This window comes from Colius striatus, chromosome Z (assembly GCF_028858725.1).
Source record: "Colius striatus isolate bColStr4 chromosome Z, bColStr4.1.hap1, whole genome shotgun sequence".
NCBI lineage: Eukaryota > Metazoa > Chordata > Aves > Coliiformes > Coliidae > Colius > Colius striatus.
The window spans coordinates 82978317-82995714 of NC_084790.1; the positions used below are offsets into that span (position 1 = coordinate 82978317).

The 17398-nt window shown below is 39.2% G+C and overlaps 1 protein-coding gene across 5 annotated transcripts in view; it reads right to left on the reverse strand.

Annotated features, from left to right (window-relative positions):
- Positions 1-17398, reverse strand: part of EPG5 (ectopic P-granules 5 autophagy tethering factor) — a 57907-nt gene that overhangs the window by 23219 nt on the left and 17290 nt on the right. For 2 of the 5 annotated variants that reach the window (XM_062018375.1, XM_062018371.1), the window contains exons 12-26: positions 16348-16502; positions 15629-15769; positions 15257-15421; positions 13956-14078; positions 12344-12603; positions 10605-10745; positions 9841-9985; positions 8247-8444; positions 7612-7722; positions 6708-6827; positions 4961-5127; positions 4574-4801; positions 2712-2835; positions 1799-1940; positions 923-1094 (exon numbers count right to left, since the gene is read on the reverse strand). In XM_062018375.1, the coding sequence (XP_061874359.1) occupies positions 923-1094; positions 1799-1940; positions 2712-2835; positions 4574-4801; positions 4961-5127; positions 6708-6827; positions 7612-7722; positions 8247-8444; positions 9841-9985; positions 10605-10745; positions 12344-12603; positions 13956-14078; positions 15257-15421; positions 15629-15769; positions 16348-16502 (2392 nt within the window). The remainder of the gene's footprint in view (positions 1-922; positions 1095-1798; positions 1941-2711; positions 2836-4573; positions 4802-4960; positions 5128-6707; positions 6828-7611; positions 7723-8246; positions 8445-9840; positions 9986-10604; positions 10746-12343; positions 12604-13955; positions 14079-15256; positions 15422-15628; positions 15770-16347; positions 16503-17398) is intronic. The other 3 variants (XM_062018372.1, XM_062018374.1, XM_062018373.1) reach the window with 3 other exon arrangements.

Here is a 17398-nt window from a genome sequence, read left to right on the forward strand (position 1 = left end):
TTATCAAAACCTCTACTGAACACAGTAATGCTAAGAATTTATAAACAAGAGATGAGACTCCAATTTAATGTGCTATGCAAAGACTTGTGACACTTTCCTAGAAAATATAAAAGGTTATTTAAAGTTTTAACTCAATTTCATTCAAGTGATAACACTTGAAAGTAAGAAATAGGTTAATAAGGACACAACTACTCAGGTCTGCATGAGTTAATTTTAATTATTCTATGCGACAACCTTTAAGGAAATTAAGTGGATTACTCTGTAGGAAATGCAATCTTTCTATCAAAGTTTTTGCAATGACTCAGTCAATAAAAACAAAAAAAAACCAAACACAATTTACCTAAAATTGCTGCTGGAATTGTTTAGATACATTTTGTCTTGGGCTTACCAGTTTTTGGTTTATAATACTGTTATTAAATGACTCCACTAGGCAAAAACAGCTATAGATTCATCATCTGTGTTTGAAAATAATTCTCTTAGAAGGATATTAAAAACAGGAAGTCTCCTTCAATCACAAAGCTAAGTCTCAGAAATCAGGTTTCTCTCTTGGGAGCTCCACTGTTTCATTTTGCAGTTACTACCTTAGTGATAAAAGAGTTAACTAAATTATTGTCAACAAATCTAGGCTAAAGAAAGGCTTTCTTTTAAGCATGCCAAATGAGAGAAATTGTCAGAAGTTATATGTCAGCTGATATAATCTCAGTTATTAGAAAAGACTTGTGTAGTCTTATCGTGGCTAAAGAGTGAAATAATAACATTAGAGCCAAGCAGAAAGAAAAAGAACACACAAGAAGCAGAAGTCAAGTACTTACAGCCTTGTGCCAAGACCACAAATGGAGCTACTGCAAGGGCTACTGTAAGGGACACCTAAAGACACTGCTAGACACATGAGTGAGGCAGAAGGAAAACAGTGATGTCTTACTTGGCATGTCGCTGCAAGATCTTCAGGTCCACGCACATGAGCTGAATTGCTTCTTTCTGACTTACTAAACTGGCAGAGGAAATAACTGGCACAGGAGCTTTCATTGTCTGGAGTGGGAGATGGGGCTTGGGAGTATCAAACTTCTTCAGATTATTCATTATCCTCTCTTTGGCTGGAAAAGGAAGCAGAGGGAAGTTTTGTCAATAAAAGATTAGGAGAAACTGAACAAGACATTATTTTTTGTACGATATTTTTTTGCAGCAGACTAGGATTTCTCAAGATTCCTTCCCCTAAAAAAAAAAACCCAAGACACTTAAACTTGGCCAACAAAAGTAAGACAACTAGTTATTACTTTCATTATCAGCTCCACCACAAACATTAGGATCCAAGGCCTTACTGCTTTCCTTTTTTCCTTCAGCCACTCCTACCTTCTGAATTTTTCCCATTTTCCCCTTATCACCCCATTTATTCCCCTCATCTGACAGAGGCTACCAGATCAAAAACAGAGACAATCTTTCTGTTTTCACTTAGAGTGGTTTTTGCCTTTGCTTGCAGCTATCTCCATCTAAACTTCAGGGAAGTTCAGACTGTCTGCAGCACGTTCTGTGCAAGGAACCCATGAAAATCTAGCAAAATATGACCTGCTCTTCTGTGATGTAGCAAACTTTGAGCCAAAAACATAAATGTTAGCCTCTCACACGAGCATCTCAGTGAAAACACTATGAATGCTTCATGCAAAATACTGTACCCATGGAAAACACAAACTGTATTAACATCTTGATTACAAAATTCGTTCTGTTTCCAAAGAAACAAGGACTTCAACATGCTAATTGTTCTTTCTGGCCCAGTTTCATTACCAATATTTTTCTCTCTTACCTGATAAAGGATTGGTGAAATCTGTTCTCCCTGTAGAAACACAGGTTGAATGTGATTCAAGTTGATCCTGCAGCCAAAGGTTTAGAGCTTCCTGAAACTCATGGTGTATCAGTTCAACATTGACATACTCCATCCATAAATCCTAAATCACAAAAGAATTCATTATTATTCCCACTCTGGTCAGTATCATATACTGTGCATCCATCCCAGTAGCTGAGAAACTAAAATACGTTGTAAGAAGCAGACTGTTCAGTTTTAAGTCATAGGACAATTATTACTGGGGGCAGGGGGCACAGATCTATGCTGAAGAAAAATGCAGCAGAATTTTTATCACGTATACAGATAAGACAATGGGTAAGCACACACAGTGTAATTTCTAACAAATAAGAGAGAAAGGGTATATTAAAACTCTGTTCCTAAAAAAAGGAACACAGAGGAAATCAAGAGTGTCTAAAACATCATGGCATGACTGACTAACGAGGATAAAGCAGACGGCATTTCCAACAGTCGCATACAGCGAAGGAATAAAAACAAAGCAGGCATGAGGAAATGCTCTTCCATAAACAGGTTTTTTAATACCAGCTCTTTAGGCTTTATGGACAGAATAATATACACTTGTGCTTGCTAACTTATTTTGGAATGTCACATATTATAGACTACCTACATGAGCAGATCTGGCTTCAAGTTTTCATCATTTAGAGTTTCAACTTCAATAATTCTCTAAACTTATCTTAGAAGAGACAGTTTTTCATTGAGATATACAAGAAATCTACTCATGACTCCTAACTCAAATATAAAGGAAGGCAGCTTGGGAGAACACAGTGACACCAAGTCTCACACTACTTTAGAACACCCATTTTAACAAGTGAAACTAATTTTGGATCCCAGATTGCCAGTGTCATTAGCACTTCACCTGCTGATTCTGCATGACTTTAGCAAGCCTATGTGCATCATATTGCTTCGGTAAAGAAGGAATGTATGTGTCTCCTTTCTGGAAACTCTCTTCTTCCAACCACAAAACAAAAACATTACAAAGCCTGAGAAGAAAAAAAGGGAAAACAATAACCATGCAAGCTTTAATGATATATAATAGCACATCTTACATAGCAATCTTCTTCTGGGGTTTAGAGTTAAGGTAACAAATAATTCTGCAAGGCTCCATATGTAGATGTTTCAGACGTTTTGTGACTAATTTACAAAGAGTCAGTTTAAAGACCAGCAGTGAAAAGAAGCTCTTTAGAAAAATATAAACAGAGAGCAACAGGACAAATTTGGAAATGGAAAACATTTCTGCCAAGTAGCATAAGATCCCAGAGTGAAATAGAATCTCATCCTCAACCCTATTCAAAAGACTAAATAAACAGAGTGCATTTAAGAAAGTTTGGCTTCTCATTCCATGACTTCCCGGCAGTGCCCACTTCAAAATGTCACAGCTAAGCTGAGTTACATCTTTTGATTTCTTTTCGGACTCAAATTCAGGGCTAGTTTATTCTCATTTCCTCCTCTGCTAACACCGTACTTTAATATAAATATACCTCTTTCTACAACTAGCATCATTCTACCAGGTGGTACCCTTGTTCTAATCACATCACCCAAGCTTTCCTGTCAACGGAAAACCAGAGTGTCATTAAGTCTTCAAACTGTGGTAATAAACATCACTAGCAAATTCTTGTTTCCTAGATCAGTGTCATTGGTGAAAAAATGGAAAGAGCCTAGTTCCAAGAGTCAGCCCTCACCAACTTTATCCATATTTTCCCTCCTGTTAGGTGGTCATTAAACTTCCTGAATGTAAGATGTACTTGGCTGAACTGGAGCCTGCTTTTATGTTGGAGTAAGGAAATCATCTGAATGAAAGACTGAAAATATTAATCAAGTTAAACCCAGTTACCTATGGATTATTTTTCACAAGTGACCAAGGAGGATTTATGATCTCTCGTTTGTTTGTAAAGTACATTCTGATTACTGAGGTGGGAGAAGCACTTCAAAGAAGCTCAGAACTCAAATGCCCAAATTCCCTGAACAAGGGAATCTTTCCAAACAATCCTTTTATTTTCTGGGAATGTTCAGATACTGTTAATACTGTAAACATTTAAGGTAGACCTTAATAGACCAAAAGTATCATTGTACCCTGGACTTCTGAGCAGCATAGCTACACTTTCAGTGTGCAGGAGATACGTAGCTCACAGAAGTTACTAACCCTTACAAAACAGAGTGAGTGATCATGCCCATCTCCCTAGTCTACTCCAACTCAAGATAGTCTTGTCCTAAGGTTTTAGTCAAGCACATTTTCCAGCTGGCACAGAACTCCAGTTGTCACAGCTCAACTTCATCATTCTACCTGGGTAAAGTGCACTAACTCACGTGTTGAAGTCATCAGTAAATTCCTTGATCAAGTAATTTTACTCAGACATAAATTTAGCCCCTGGTGTCTGACAAATAGATGTATACACACAAAGTAGCACTTTACATTTATAGCTAGTGACATACTTACTAGTAGGAGACATGTCTAAACAAAAATGATTTTATCAGCATGGGGATACCATTAATTTAAAAGCAAAGCTCTCCCTTACAGAGAGGAACAACTCCATCAACCATGTTTTCTGTTTACTACTAAAAATCAACCTACTCTCAAACAAAGCAAGTTGTATCAACATAGGAACAGATTTGACCACAACTATGCAGACCACAAGGGTGCTTCCCACACCTAAGACTGTGCTCTGGTAGTCACTCAGGTTGTTGCCTTGAGTAAGATGGAACCAAACAGGCTTTTTTTACCTGACAAGTTCCTTATGCAGTTCTGGTGAAGTCAGGTAATCTGGCGAGCAGCTTGCCTTCTGTGGTGATCCATCACTGCTCTCTGCAGGACTTTCCACCCTCAGTGCTTTACTGGCAGCATGATGGAAGTCTGCCACCTCTATTAAGCGCTGCTTCATTTCACTTAGTAAGTTAATGTGAGCTGCACTCTGGAAAAATCGTCTTCCAATACAGCCATCTACAGGTAATCTAAAAGGGAACAAAAAAACCACCACAAAGTCTTGTTGCAAATAAATTCATTTTTTAGAGAAGCTGCTGGTGCAGTCTTAATGTGAGGCACAGTCCTACTTGCAGTGCAAATCTATTAGTGGTTGCTAAGCCATTTGGAGCACTTGTGATGAGACTCACCCATACTGTGGTCCTGGTCGGTGAAGGTAAAGGAGGAAGAATTTCTGCCAGATTAATGGCATGAGAGGGTGATCAGCAGGGGTAGCAAGGGCCTGGTGAGCCCAGCGATAAATCATGAGCCTCTGCAGGGAGGGTGCAATGGTCAGCTTCAGCTGGGCCTGTGCTTTCTGAAAAAAGAGCATTTTCAGACAAGTGCTTTGCTGTGGTTCCTTGTTACAGGTTGTCAGAGGTTAATTTAGCAAATTAACACAGCGTGAAAACTCAGCAATCACAGAGGAGAAAACTCTGGAAACATTCACACATCTGTTACAGGTCTTAAGAGGAAGAGCTGCCCAGCTCACAGTTATGTTGGACAGCTGTTAGAGAGCAGTACTACACCTCTGATGCTTAAAAAAGAATAACATGATGGCTTTCTGATGCAAGGCCAACATACGGGCCACTGGTGTTAATTACAGTTAATTACTGTTCTTCCTCACAGAAACAGATGTTCCCGTTTAGATTTCTGAGAGACCACTGATATAAGAGCACAGCACAGCAATAGCAAGGCACACAGCACATTCCAAGCAGTAAATACTATTACTTTTTGCTTTTTCCAGACTACCTTCCATACAGTACTATTTAAAACATAAAATCATAGAATAATTTTAATTGGAGAAGTCCTTTAAGATCATCAAGTCCAACCACTAACCTAACACTGCCAAGCTCATGACTCAACAACATCCCCCAGCACCTCAGCTACACATCTAAAACAAAGAAACACATGAAATAAAAATGTGCAAAAAAAAGAATACATAAGGGGAAAAAAAGATTCCATTTTTTTAAAAAGACACACATCAAGCTCCCATGGCCTGGGCCTGAAGGAGGGGAACTGGAGGCACTTCTGAGGTCCCAAGTGTCAGCACACACCCTGGCACTATCTCATCCCCTACACTAGACGTCAGGAACCCTGAGCATCCTTTTCAACACACACCACCCATATAACATCTCACTGTTTTACAGCTAAATGGATACATAAAAGCCAAGAGACACAAGCTCACCAGACTAGATGCAAAGGATGCAAGACATGTACCAGTCTGGACATAAGTCAAGCGAATCTATTTTCATAGACCACCTTCATTAGAACACACTGAAACAGTGGAGATAAAGGATGAGCCAAAACCTACACTTTGAGACTGGACAGCTCTGGTTTCCATTTGCTTCATTCCAGAATTTCTAACTAAATTTGGGCAAAGAAATTGAAAAATGCTGCAACATGGCACAAAGAATACCTGACTACGTGCCTTGTTAAGGGAGAGACCTAACCAGTTGTGAAAGCCTTGAAAAACAATTCAGCAAATACGGACAAAAATAAAGCCCATATATCTACAAAATTCAGATTACTTGACAAACTCTCCCTGAAATCTGACCTCATCTGCACTCCCCATCTCAGTGACCTAGAATAAATCCTCTGAAGATCATGGGGCATTCAGATAACCCAGAAAATCATGCAAGAACACTAATCAGTGACCAAAGTTTTCTGTAAACAACTGTACATTTAAAAACAGGCATTTGCACAGTAGTTTCTAAATGTTCAATTCAAAATGGGAAAACAACTTCCCTGAGGTATACTTTCTCCTGGAAACACAGATAAAGTATTAGCTATGTTTTTATCTTGGTAAGAAAAAACATGCAAGATAAAAACTAAACAATACAAGAGGATGTTTCTCTCTAGTTCTCTCTCATAAAAACAGATGAAAAGTTCTCTCACCTTCAAAGCCTGATCAGGAGTTGAAGCATTAATAACCAACTCCCCCTCCACAACCCTGCGAAGCTGTGAATCTTCTTCAAATATTGATTCCATGTTTAACACCATCCATGAAAACCAGACCTACACATCAGTAATGAAAGGAATATTGATACCAGAATGTCAGGAGTAGGATCAGGAAGCTTGCTGTTTTCTTACAGAGGAATATGTCTTTGCTAGATTCTCATTTCAAAGCTGCAAAACAGTATTATATCAGAACAAGAAAACTGAACATCAGTTTCCTCCTTGTCTACTTTCAAATTTCTCCTTTGTATTTTACACAATCCTGAGAAAAAAGGGGAAAAGCAGAGACACTTGACAGAATTATCTAGAGTGCTCTGGAGGAAACGATCTGCTCAAAGTCCTTGCTTCCACCTGCACTATACATCTCTCCAATGGGGATACTGCAAGGTGGTTTTCCCCCTTTTTGCTCCCATGAGGAACTTGCTGAAGCAAAGGAAGACAGCTAGTACTCAAAATATTTACCACATAAAGACTGATCTAATAGAAAAGTCAACCTTTAAATATTTTCTGTCATTAAATATGCTGAGTACAACCGAAGATTAAAAGAAGTCTTAACTAATGAATCCTATTACACAAATTCTTGGACACAGTTCAAACTGTTTGCACAAAATATCCATGTTCCTTTTAGTGTAATAAACCCACAGCATTCTCTTAAGCTAAAACAGGATTTTATCACAAGAAAACTCACAAACACTGGGACAGGAAGAAAGAGGGAACAAGAGAGAAGAAAGAGGGAGTAAGACAGAATCTGCCAAAACCTCCAAAAGCGGGAAAAAAAAAACACCTCGACACTTGTATATTGCTTATCCCAGTGACATGCATCCAACAGCATCGTATCACTTACCTGAGAGGAATTGGCATTGCCCTCAACAAAGGAAGGAGTCACATTGCCTGTCACAATCCGGCTGACGAGTGAAGACAGTAGACCTCTGTCACAATGATAGTCCAAAACATTCTGCATGGAAAGAAAAAATTTGGGTGGGTTTTTTTGTAAGCAGTCTAACAGATAACTTCCAAGCTACAGTTGTGCCCTCTACCTTCATCCAGCTTCCTTTCTGCCTCATGTTGCTACTTCCCACCACTGAAATGCTTGCTTGTACTTTATTTCTTTCTCAGTGAAAAGACACTGTTGCAGTGACAGTGTTAAGGAGGTTTTTTAGGAGACCAAGCTCTGTTCTTGTTCTAAACACACTATCCAACGTTCGAATGACAAGGACCACAAACTAAAATACCAGGAATGAACTCATATGAATGAAACCTGTGCTCTAAAGAGTTCTTAATTACTGGCGGTATTATTAAAATTACATTTAATTAATCTCGATGTAATCAGAAACAAACCAGACAGCTCCATTATCACTATTATCATCATGACTGCTTTTGTTACATGTCAGGAAAACATATTCACATCAAAATCAGAACGGGAAACACATAAACTGACCATTTACTCAACAGTCACACCAATACATCACACTTATTCACCCTGTGTTGTTGGTAAAGCAGCTTTTGTACACAGTCCTCTTGACTGTACTGAAAAGCAGCTTTACATAAGTCATCCAGCAAGAAGAGTGTTGCCCAGTCCCTGTACCACAGCTGCTGGCTGATGAGGACTTGAACCCAGAACTCCAGTACTGCAGCTGGCCCCACTCCATTTGGCTGGTCACTTCGAAAAATATGAGTCTGCCAAATTGAAAGAGAAAATTATTCAAGAGGTTGCAGCTTCATTTAATGCTTCATAATTTACTGAAGAACTGTTTCATCTGCATAAAGCTGAGGGCCTATCCTCAAATCATTTACAACAATGCTCTCTATGCCTAGGTAAAAACAGGTTTGTCATCTCCAATATCCTAATTTCTGTAGATTCTGCAGTTTAGGGAACCAAACACCTTCTGCAATCAGCAAAAACAGACACAAGAGCCATAAAGCGGGATTCCTGTGACCTGCAGGCATAGGTGGCCTCTGATTCTGAAGTGTAGCCTGCCAAAAGGACTAAGTCTGTTTCCCCTTAGCTCTCACCCCTGTAATTTAGTGGGCCTTGGTTTTTGATCTCTCTGAACTTAGAAACAATATTACTGTTCTCTAACATAGGAACATTTCTTCATAATGCACCTATAAACCAGTCAAATGGAAAGCTTTCAGACATTAATACATCTGCTGCATTCCTCAGCTAACACAATTGAGAAAGTAGTGCTGCAGATTACATTCCCTGTTTAGGAAGTTTTGATGTGGTAGCATGTCCTGGTTTTGGCTGGGACAGAGTTAATTTTCTCCTTGGTAGCTGGGATGGGGCTGTGGTTTGGGTTTAGCTGAGAATAATGTTGATAACACTCTGTTTTAGTTGTTGCTAAGTAGTGCTTAGCTTAAGTCAAGAGGTTTTGTTGCCCATGCTCTGCCAGCAAGGAGGGGCAAGAAGCTGGGAGGGAGCATGGCCAGCAGAGCTGACCTCAACTAGCCCAAGGGCTACTCCACACCATAGGACATCATGTCTAGTGTATAAACTGGGTTGAGTTTGCCAGCGGGGCTGGTGTGGGAACTGGCTGAACATCAGTCAGCAGGTCTGAGCAATTGCATTGTGCATCACTTGTCTGTCTTGGGGTTTACTTACGTCTCTCTCTTATTTCATTATCTCCTTTCTCATTACAATTATTGTTGTTATAATATTTTATTTGCCTTTATTTCAATTATTAAACTGTTCTTATCTCGACCCATGAGTCCTACTTTTTTTTCAGCTCTCCTCCCTGTCCCACTGTGAGGAGGAGTGAGCAAGTTGTGTGGGGCTTAGTTGCCTGCTGGGGTTAAACCATAACATATTAGAAAATGCATTTTCCAAGAAGTCTTGAAGGCACATATGTCCAGCACCACATACTCTGCCAGACTTCAGCAAGTTTAAACCCGAAGTATTTCAGGAAACCAAACCCAATTATTCATGCTTGATGCAAGGTACTCCATGGCTGCAGATCTGCCAGATTCAGTATTCTTCCTAATCTTAAACACTAACCCAGTCCAAAAAGCCCACTTGCTTTTAAAAAACACTTCCTCCACAGCTTTCTTTTCTTTTTTATAATAATCTTCTTACCTGTATCATGCTACTGAGCAGCTTAACATTTTCTCCATAGCTCACTCCTGTCCAGTGTTGAATTACTTTATGAGTAACCTGCTGCGTCATGCCTTGAGGGACTCCACTATCCAGGTGAAGAAACAGTTGGACATAAGATAGAAACCTAAGGATGTCAACAAATGAAGTTAATTCTAAAATTTCTCATACTACATAATACACAGAAATGATGCTTCTAGAGCATTTTAAGCCAGCTCAGCAGCACTACTACAAGAGACCCACAACAATGCTGCATATTAAATTGCTCCATTTTAGCTGTATCATACACACACTGTGACCAAGACTGAATGCTGTTTTGATTTACATCAGCACCCAAATCTAGCCCAGGAATTGTTTGAGATCCCAGTGATCACACTACCAATTAACTAGGAGGGTTCAGCATTTGAGAATGAACTCATCTGAGAGCAACCAACCAGCAGTGACACACTTAACTAATACTGTCTGCTTCTTCAGCTGAAAGAAAAAACCCAAAAAACAACAAAACCACAGCTACTGGTGAATACAGCTGTCTGAAAAATCAATCATATACATGGTGTGACTAGGACACACTTCAACTCCTTCCTCAAACACAATCAATGCCAATAACTAACTCAGCAAACAAACCAGACCACCCACCCCACCAGCTGCATCACCTTCTCACTGGGTGCAAATTAAGGATGATAAATTTAACTGTTAACTTCCACTGTTCTTTATCAAGAAATGTATGAGGAACACATAATGCTTACTGTTCATTCTTCAGGAGGTAATACTGACAGGAGTAAAATAAGGGTAAAATTTTATCCAGCACATGGACTACTGTTCTCAGGTATCTAGACTGGACAAGTACACCCAAAAGAGGAATTCCTTCAGCACAGAATTTCTCAATGCTGTCAAAAAAAAAAAAAAAACAACAAAGGAAAGGAAAGAAAGCAAACATTCATATGTTTACATTACTTCTTTGAAATCCTGAGCAGCTAAATCCACCGACCTTTCCTCTTCATCTGTAGGAGTCATTCAGGTGCTGACAGATTTGGTAACTATATCCTGCCCTTCTGAATGTTTGTGTTCTCTCTTCCAAAAATAAGCAGAGATGTGGGTCTCCATCGAGTTTCAATCAATTTAAAGCTCAGAGTTCTTGCTTAACCTAGCTTCCTAGGCAACTAGCCTCCTCTACCAGCAAAGGAAGAGCCTACAGAGAGAATTTCCTATCATCTAGCTTTGATTTCTCCTAAGGATGGGTGATGCTCAAGATTTCTATCTTCATTACCTACAAATGGAGCTCAGAGGGTTTTCTTACAGTAGGTACTTCAAACAGTTGCAGTCAGCTGACACGAATCCTACTCTCACTGTCCAAAAAACTCAGTATCAGCTACTTAATTGGTACCTTGCTCTGCATCAAGGTTTGCTGAGAAGAACTGCACATTAGGAAAAGATGTAAGACATTAATCCTGTGTCTACTCAGAGGCCATGAAGATGAAACATTAAGTCACTAGCACAAAGTACAGAGCTTTGTTTCTTCTGCTTATTAACGTAACTGGCCTTGAATTTTTGCATATGACAAATACCAGTGTTACTGTTTAGACAGGAGAAGGATGTCAAACAGTTCTTAGTAAGGTCAAAGAGTTGGGAGGCTAGATACACAGACACAAAGACGTTCCCTGTTTTTCATTCCATGCTCAAAGTCATGTAAAAAGGTACACTCTCAAACCAGAATACCTCCACATCAGTCTCAAATTATTCTAGTACTTTGAAGAAGCATGTATTTATCTATGGCATGACCTTAGGATCACGCAATGGCTTGGAGAAGGAGAAGAAAACCAAGATAACTTCTCTTTAAAGAGTAAAGCAATATAATATACAGAAAAAAGTCAATGGAAATTTTCAATAGAGTAACAGATAATTAAAGAGATCACAGATTTGGGCATAACAGACCTGGGAGAGATTCACTTATCTGTAGGTCTTCACCTCATTTGATTATGTCAAAAAGCCTTACTTACAAACCAGATGAAAGCACTGGAAAAGACTGTGTTGAAACACAGTCAGGGCTAGAAGGTTCAGTATTAAGGTCATAAAGCTCTCAATTTGTCATTACTAGCATAAGTGGTTTTTTCTTGCCATCATTTTCTGAATGCTCTGCTCCAACCTCGCTAGAAAAAGTTACCTGTAGAACAGCACTTTCAGTAGGTGTAGCTAAATCATTCCTGTCCATACCAATTACACTAACCCCTCAATTTCAATACTGCTTCTAATGACTACTTTGACTCTAATCTCAGAAGGAAAGAAAACAGTATTGGCAAAACAAAGGAAGTGAAATGCTGTTTGAATCTGCAGTCCCAGAAAGACTGCACAATCCCTTGCATCATAAGTCTTTTATCTTTAAACACAGCATAAAGATGTTTATGGTCCCCAGTGCATCATTATTTAGATTGCTCACAGGTTCTGGGGCCAGCCACATAAGACAAAAACAAAAAAAACCCACACTTACCTGTGACCTACTGTGGTCATTGCCAGTGCCAGGTAGCAGCCGATGGGGATGTTTGCTTTAACAGCCTTCAGGAGGGGGTGAAGCTTAACTGCCTCTGTCATATCGAGCACTGTGTCAGACACAGGGGCTGCAGACCAGCTATGCTGCATGCCACGGTCATTTCTGTGCAGCTTTAACCTCAAAGTCAGACCCCATGCCCACTGATTAAAGGAGGTCTCTGGTGTTTCTCCATAACGAACAATGCTGGCCAAGTAGGAAACCTGGAACCACAGAAATAGAGAATCCGAGAATAGTGGGGGTTAGAAAGTACCCCTAGAGCTCATCTGGCCCAACTCCCTGGCAAAAGCAGGTTCATCTCCATTAGGGAGGACAGGAATACCTCCAGGTAGGTTTGGAAGCTTCCAGAGAAGGAGCCTCCACAACCTCCTTGGGCAGCATGGGCTGCCTCACCCTCATGGCAAAGAAGTTTCTCCTTCAGTACATACAACCTTCAGTAATGTTTGAGGCTGCTAGTGAAAGGAAAACAACAAAAAGTAACAAAAAGCCTAAAACCTAACAATCTGCCCTTAGCAATCCATAACATGTCCATTGCCAGAGATTACCTAGATCAGAAAGAATATTAACTCTTTGGGAAAAACTATTGAATGTGATCTGATAGACCAGTGCAAACGGTAGAGCTCAGAGTCAATGTGGATATTTCACCCACAACTGAAGTACTATATTCCCTCAAATTCCAGTTACAAGCTCATGCAAGTCAGGACAGGTTCAACAATACAAATGGCAACCAAAGACCAAAATTGGCTTAAAAAGAGAACTCATCTAGCTGGCACAAAACTACACACCACGACTGAATAGTGCAGAAAAGCAAGTCAGAAAAGAGCAGACAGTAAAGAACATTCAAACTGTGAGAAGCAAATAGAAGGAGGAAAAACAGCACAAAAGATGGAGGAGAAGGGAAAGGACTATACAAGAAATGCTGAGAAGAGAAAGCACTACACAATGCTAAAAGCTCTGAATAAATTAACAGAAACATCTTGGATCAAATATCCAAAAGACAAACTTTTAACCTTGATCTTTCTATCCTTCCATTCCCTTTCTGTAGTTTGGAGTCATACCTTCCCCAGTCACCAGTGTGCTGCAAAAATCAATGTAATAAATGGTTGTAGGCTGTTCAGGTAGCACAGTACTGATCATTACTGAAAAGCTACTAAAATCTTCAGTCATTAAATAAGGTAAGACTAAGAGCTGCAGACACAGCAAGGATGCCTCTCATGCTCCTCAAAAATTAGCCCTTCATTAAGCAAGTACTGGCCAACTCTGTATGAGTAGAGGATGTGAAGTTTGTAACTTTCCAACTACAGGCTGCATAACACAAACCTTCAAGAGGGAGAAACTGAATATTTTCTGTTTCTCATATAGATGGAGATGCTCAATTTAAGTATAACAGTATCTTTGAGTAGGTCCTTGGGTGCAAAAATACTGAGTTTGTATATCATGATATTCTAGCAGTATCAATTAGCACATCTTTTGAAAAAGGAAAACAAGGTCTTGGCCTGCAGTTTTCCCTATCACTACACATAAGAGAGTCCCTGTAATTCTGAAGAAGGAATACCTGTTTTATGCCTTCAGAAAGCAGTCCAGCATACGGTTTCTGTGAGAGGTACTTCTGATATGCTTCCAGCACCATCAAGGCAACTTCAGAATGGACAGTTGGATCCAGATGAAGAGCATCCTGCTGAAGACAGAACTGCATGACAAGAGAACACTACAACTGTGCCATTCAGCTGCACTACAGCAAAATAAAAACCTTAATTTGAATGGCCAGAAAGAGATTAAGGGCCATAAGAGCCAAGCAAAACCTTGGCCATAAGAAAAAATTTTGAACAAATGTTGAAGAATACTGAGCTCACACTGGGCAATACAATGCTCAACAGCTAGATTATTTACTGAAAAAGTGACCATTATCATGTCTCAGGTGCATTTAATTTATTACAATTAATTCAAAGATCCACAAACTGCATTTTAAATTACATAGATAGGACACCGGAAATGTTGCCTTTAAAACAAAACCAATAAAGATATCATGGGGTTTGTGTCAAAGCATAGTAATTCCTCTTACCAATTGCCACATTAAAGAATTATTTTTCCCATATTAAAGGGTATGGACATGACACTACTATTGCACAGAAAAGACATCACAGTTAATTTTCCCTGCTATTCCTTTGTTTTCACTTACCATCAACAAGTGGGAAGAAAAGGTAAAGCAATCTTCACATACAAACATCAGCACAGCAAAGAGGAGAGTTCAGTACAATGAAATGCAGAGATTACAATGCTAAAATGGATGACTGAACACAAGCAACAGGATTTTCCTCCAATCTACTTCTTTCTGGAAAAAACCTTCATCCTCAATTAAATCCTAAACTGATGGAGCTCTTGGAGTAACTCATTCAATGGAATATTCTCCTATCATTTGAATAATGCTCAGGGCTTTGAAATCTTAAAATTTCAGTCATTAGTTTTCTTGTACTGTGAAAAACATACCTGGATACCAGCCTGTAAACTACAGTCACACCAATCTCATACACAGTTCTTGGATGATTCCTCTAGAGATATCTTAATCAAGTAACTCACAAAAATTGTCCTGTCAGCTGTTTCCTCTTGTTTAGAGAGAGGAAACTCCTGCTTAAATATCATTTAGTCTCAGCTGCAGCACTACAAGAAAGCAACACAAGCAAATCCTCAGAGGCAGAAAATTATTAGGAGGTTTTGATCTTCCTATGCCATTAACTGTGCAGTCATCATAAAATGCATGTTGTTAACTGTTTTCAAACTCATTAATAGCCCCAAGTTGAGTAATACTTTTACTCTGTAAAACTGACCAAGTTCAGGCCTCCTGTTTTTAATACATACATGCTCACCAAATCCCCAGTTTAGCCCTTCCAGGATAATGCAGGCTAGCTTATTCTCCACTGTTGTGAGACTGTAATTTAATAACCAGTCACGAATCAGTGCTATCTCGGATGATGAAGGCTTCCACAGGTACAATGGCAGCTCTTTAAACAGATACAAAGAAACCTTTGAGGGCAGAAAAGGAAAAGGCTCATCAATACTCAGTATGGAATGATAATCAGTATTATGCCCTTCTATCTTAAGAAGGGATATGATCAGAAGATAGGTCTTTATCACAGTCAATTCATATCAAGCTGTATCTTAAAACACAGTCTGGTGTGGCCTCTAGTTTTAATCGGGCACCTGCTTCAAATGATGGATGTTATCACTTACCATCCCAACTTTCTCAATTGTCTCTCTAACTCGATCCAGCAGCACAGAGATAATCTGTGTATGGATGCTGGCAATTGCTCCCAAGAGTTCTCGACCAACTTTTGAAAATGTCTCTCGTGTGGAAAGACTGACATAAGACACCTGAGAAGATGAGCAGAGAGAAGTAACAGTTATGGCTGACTTTTATCAACTGCAAAAAATCATCTTTTGGAAAATACAAAACTAAATTGCTCTTGGTGGTGCTGGGCAGAGTTGATAAACATCAATATTATAACTGAATCTGGTTGCCCTAGAAGGTAAGGAAAATACTACGTCACAGTGCCAAAAGCAAAGTCTAATCCTAAACATATTAACAACACATCACACATACACAACGAAATCCCACAAAAAACTAAAAGAAAAAAAGTACACTCCATAACAGAAAAAACACCACACCATTTCAGGTCTACAAGTTAGATCTGTGTGATAAAAATCAAATCAAGTGAAACAAAGACAGTTTTGTCCATTTGTTCCATTCTGGCTTGCTCTGAAGAAAAGCTGTTCCTTCTCCCAGAAAAAACATGAACTTCAGGATACTTCAATTCAGTACTAGATTACAAGCTTCTGAAGCAGGGCTTTCTTACTTTCATGGTAGAGCAAAACTACCGAAGCCGTAAATATTTCTCACCTTCTACTGTTAGGAAAAGACCACACTCATTCTTTTCAGTTATATTACTCACCTCGTATATCTCCAGAACAATGATTTTGATAAAATCTTCATCAGCGTCAACCTGTTTGGCTTGTGCCATCTGAGCGAACGTGGTGAGCAGACAAATTTCCTCTGAGCAGTTCATTGATTTGAGATACTTCTCAAAGTTTTCAAGATGCTCTGGATCTAGAAAAAAAGCCACAGGTGGAAAAAAAGATATTAAGTGTTAGAGGACATACAGCATCAATACTTACACATTTATCAACAGCTCAATTCTAGAGAAGGAATCAGTGACAAAGGAATTATCAGGTCAGTAACCTCTCTTCAGAAGTAGCTGATGTCAGCTGCTTTAAAATAACGTGCAAGAAACACAATAGTATGCAGAGTGTCCATATGATTCAGTAAATACACCAGTAATTCGTAACCACAGCTAAAACTGCTTCAAGAACAACTGTAATTCAGTTTTTTCCTATTATTTTAACCATGCAATGTTGATCAAACACAGGAAGAATTGCTTGAATCTTTTTAAAAATATTGTCATGGTTTTGTCTTCCATTACATATTGGAGCTATTAATTTCACAGGTACAATTCAAATTATAAGAAATTATTCTAGTTTTAATCATCTACAGCTAGAAGACTAAACCCCATCCAAGCACAGCAGAGAGGTTTGGATCAAAGCTGAGAGACTCTGTCCATTCCACATTTTATGACCTCAAGTCTAGTGATAAGTCTAAGGGTAATGGACAAAAGCTGGAACACACTAAGTCCTACTTAAGGAAAAACTTCTTTACTGTGAGGGTGAGGGAGCCCTGGCTAAGGCTGCCCAGGGAGGGTGTGGAGTCTGTTTCTCTGGAGGTTTTCAAAACCCACTTGGACACACTCCTGTGTGACCTGATCTTGGTGGACCTGCTCAAGCAAGGGGCTTGGACTAGGTGACATCTAAAGGTCCCTTCCAATCCCTACCATCCTGTGATGATTCTATGATCATTCTATGAATAAAAATACTTCAAGGATCTAGCCTTGGGCTCAAACTCAATACAAGAAAATTACTGAATGCACTTATTTGGAAAACATCTCAGAA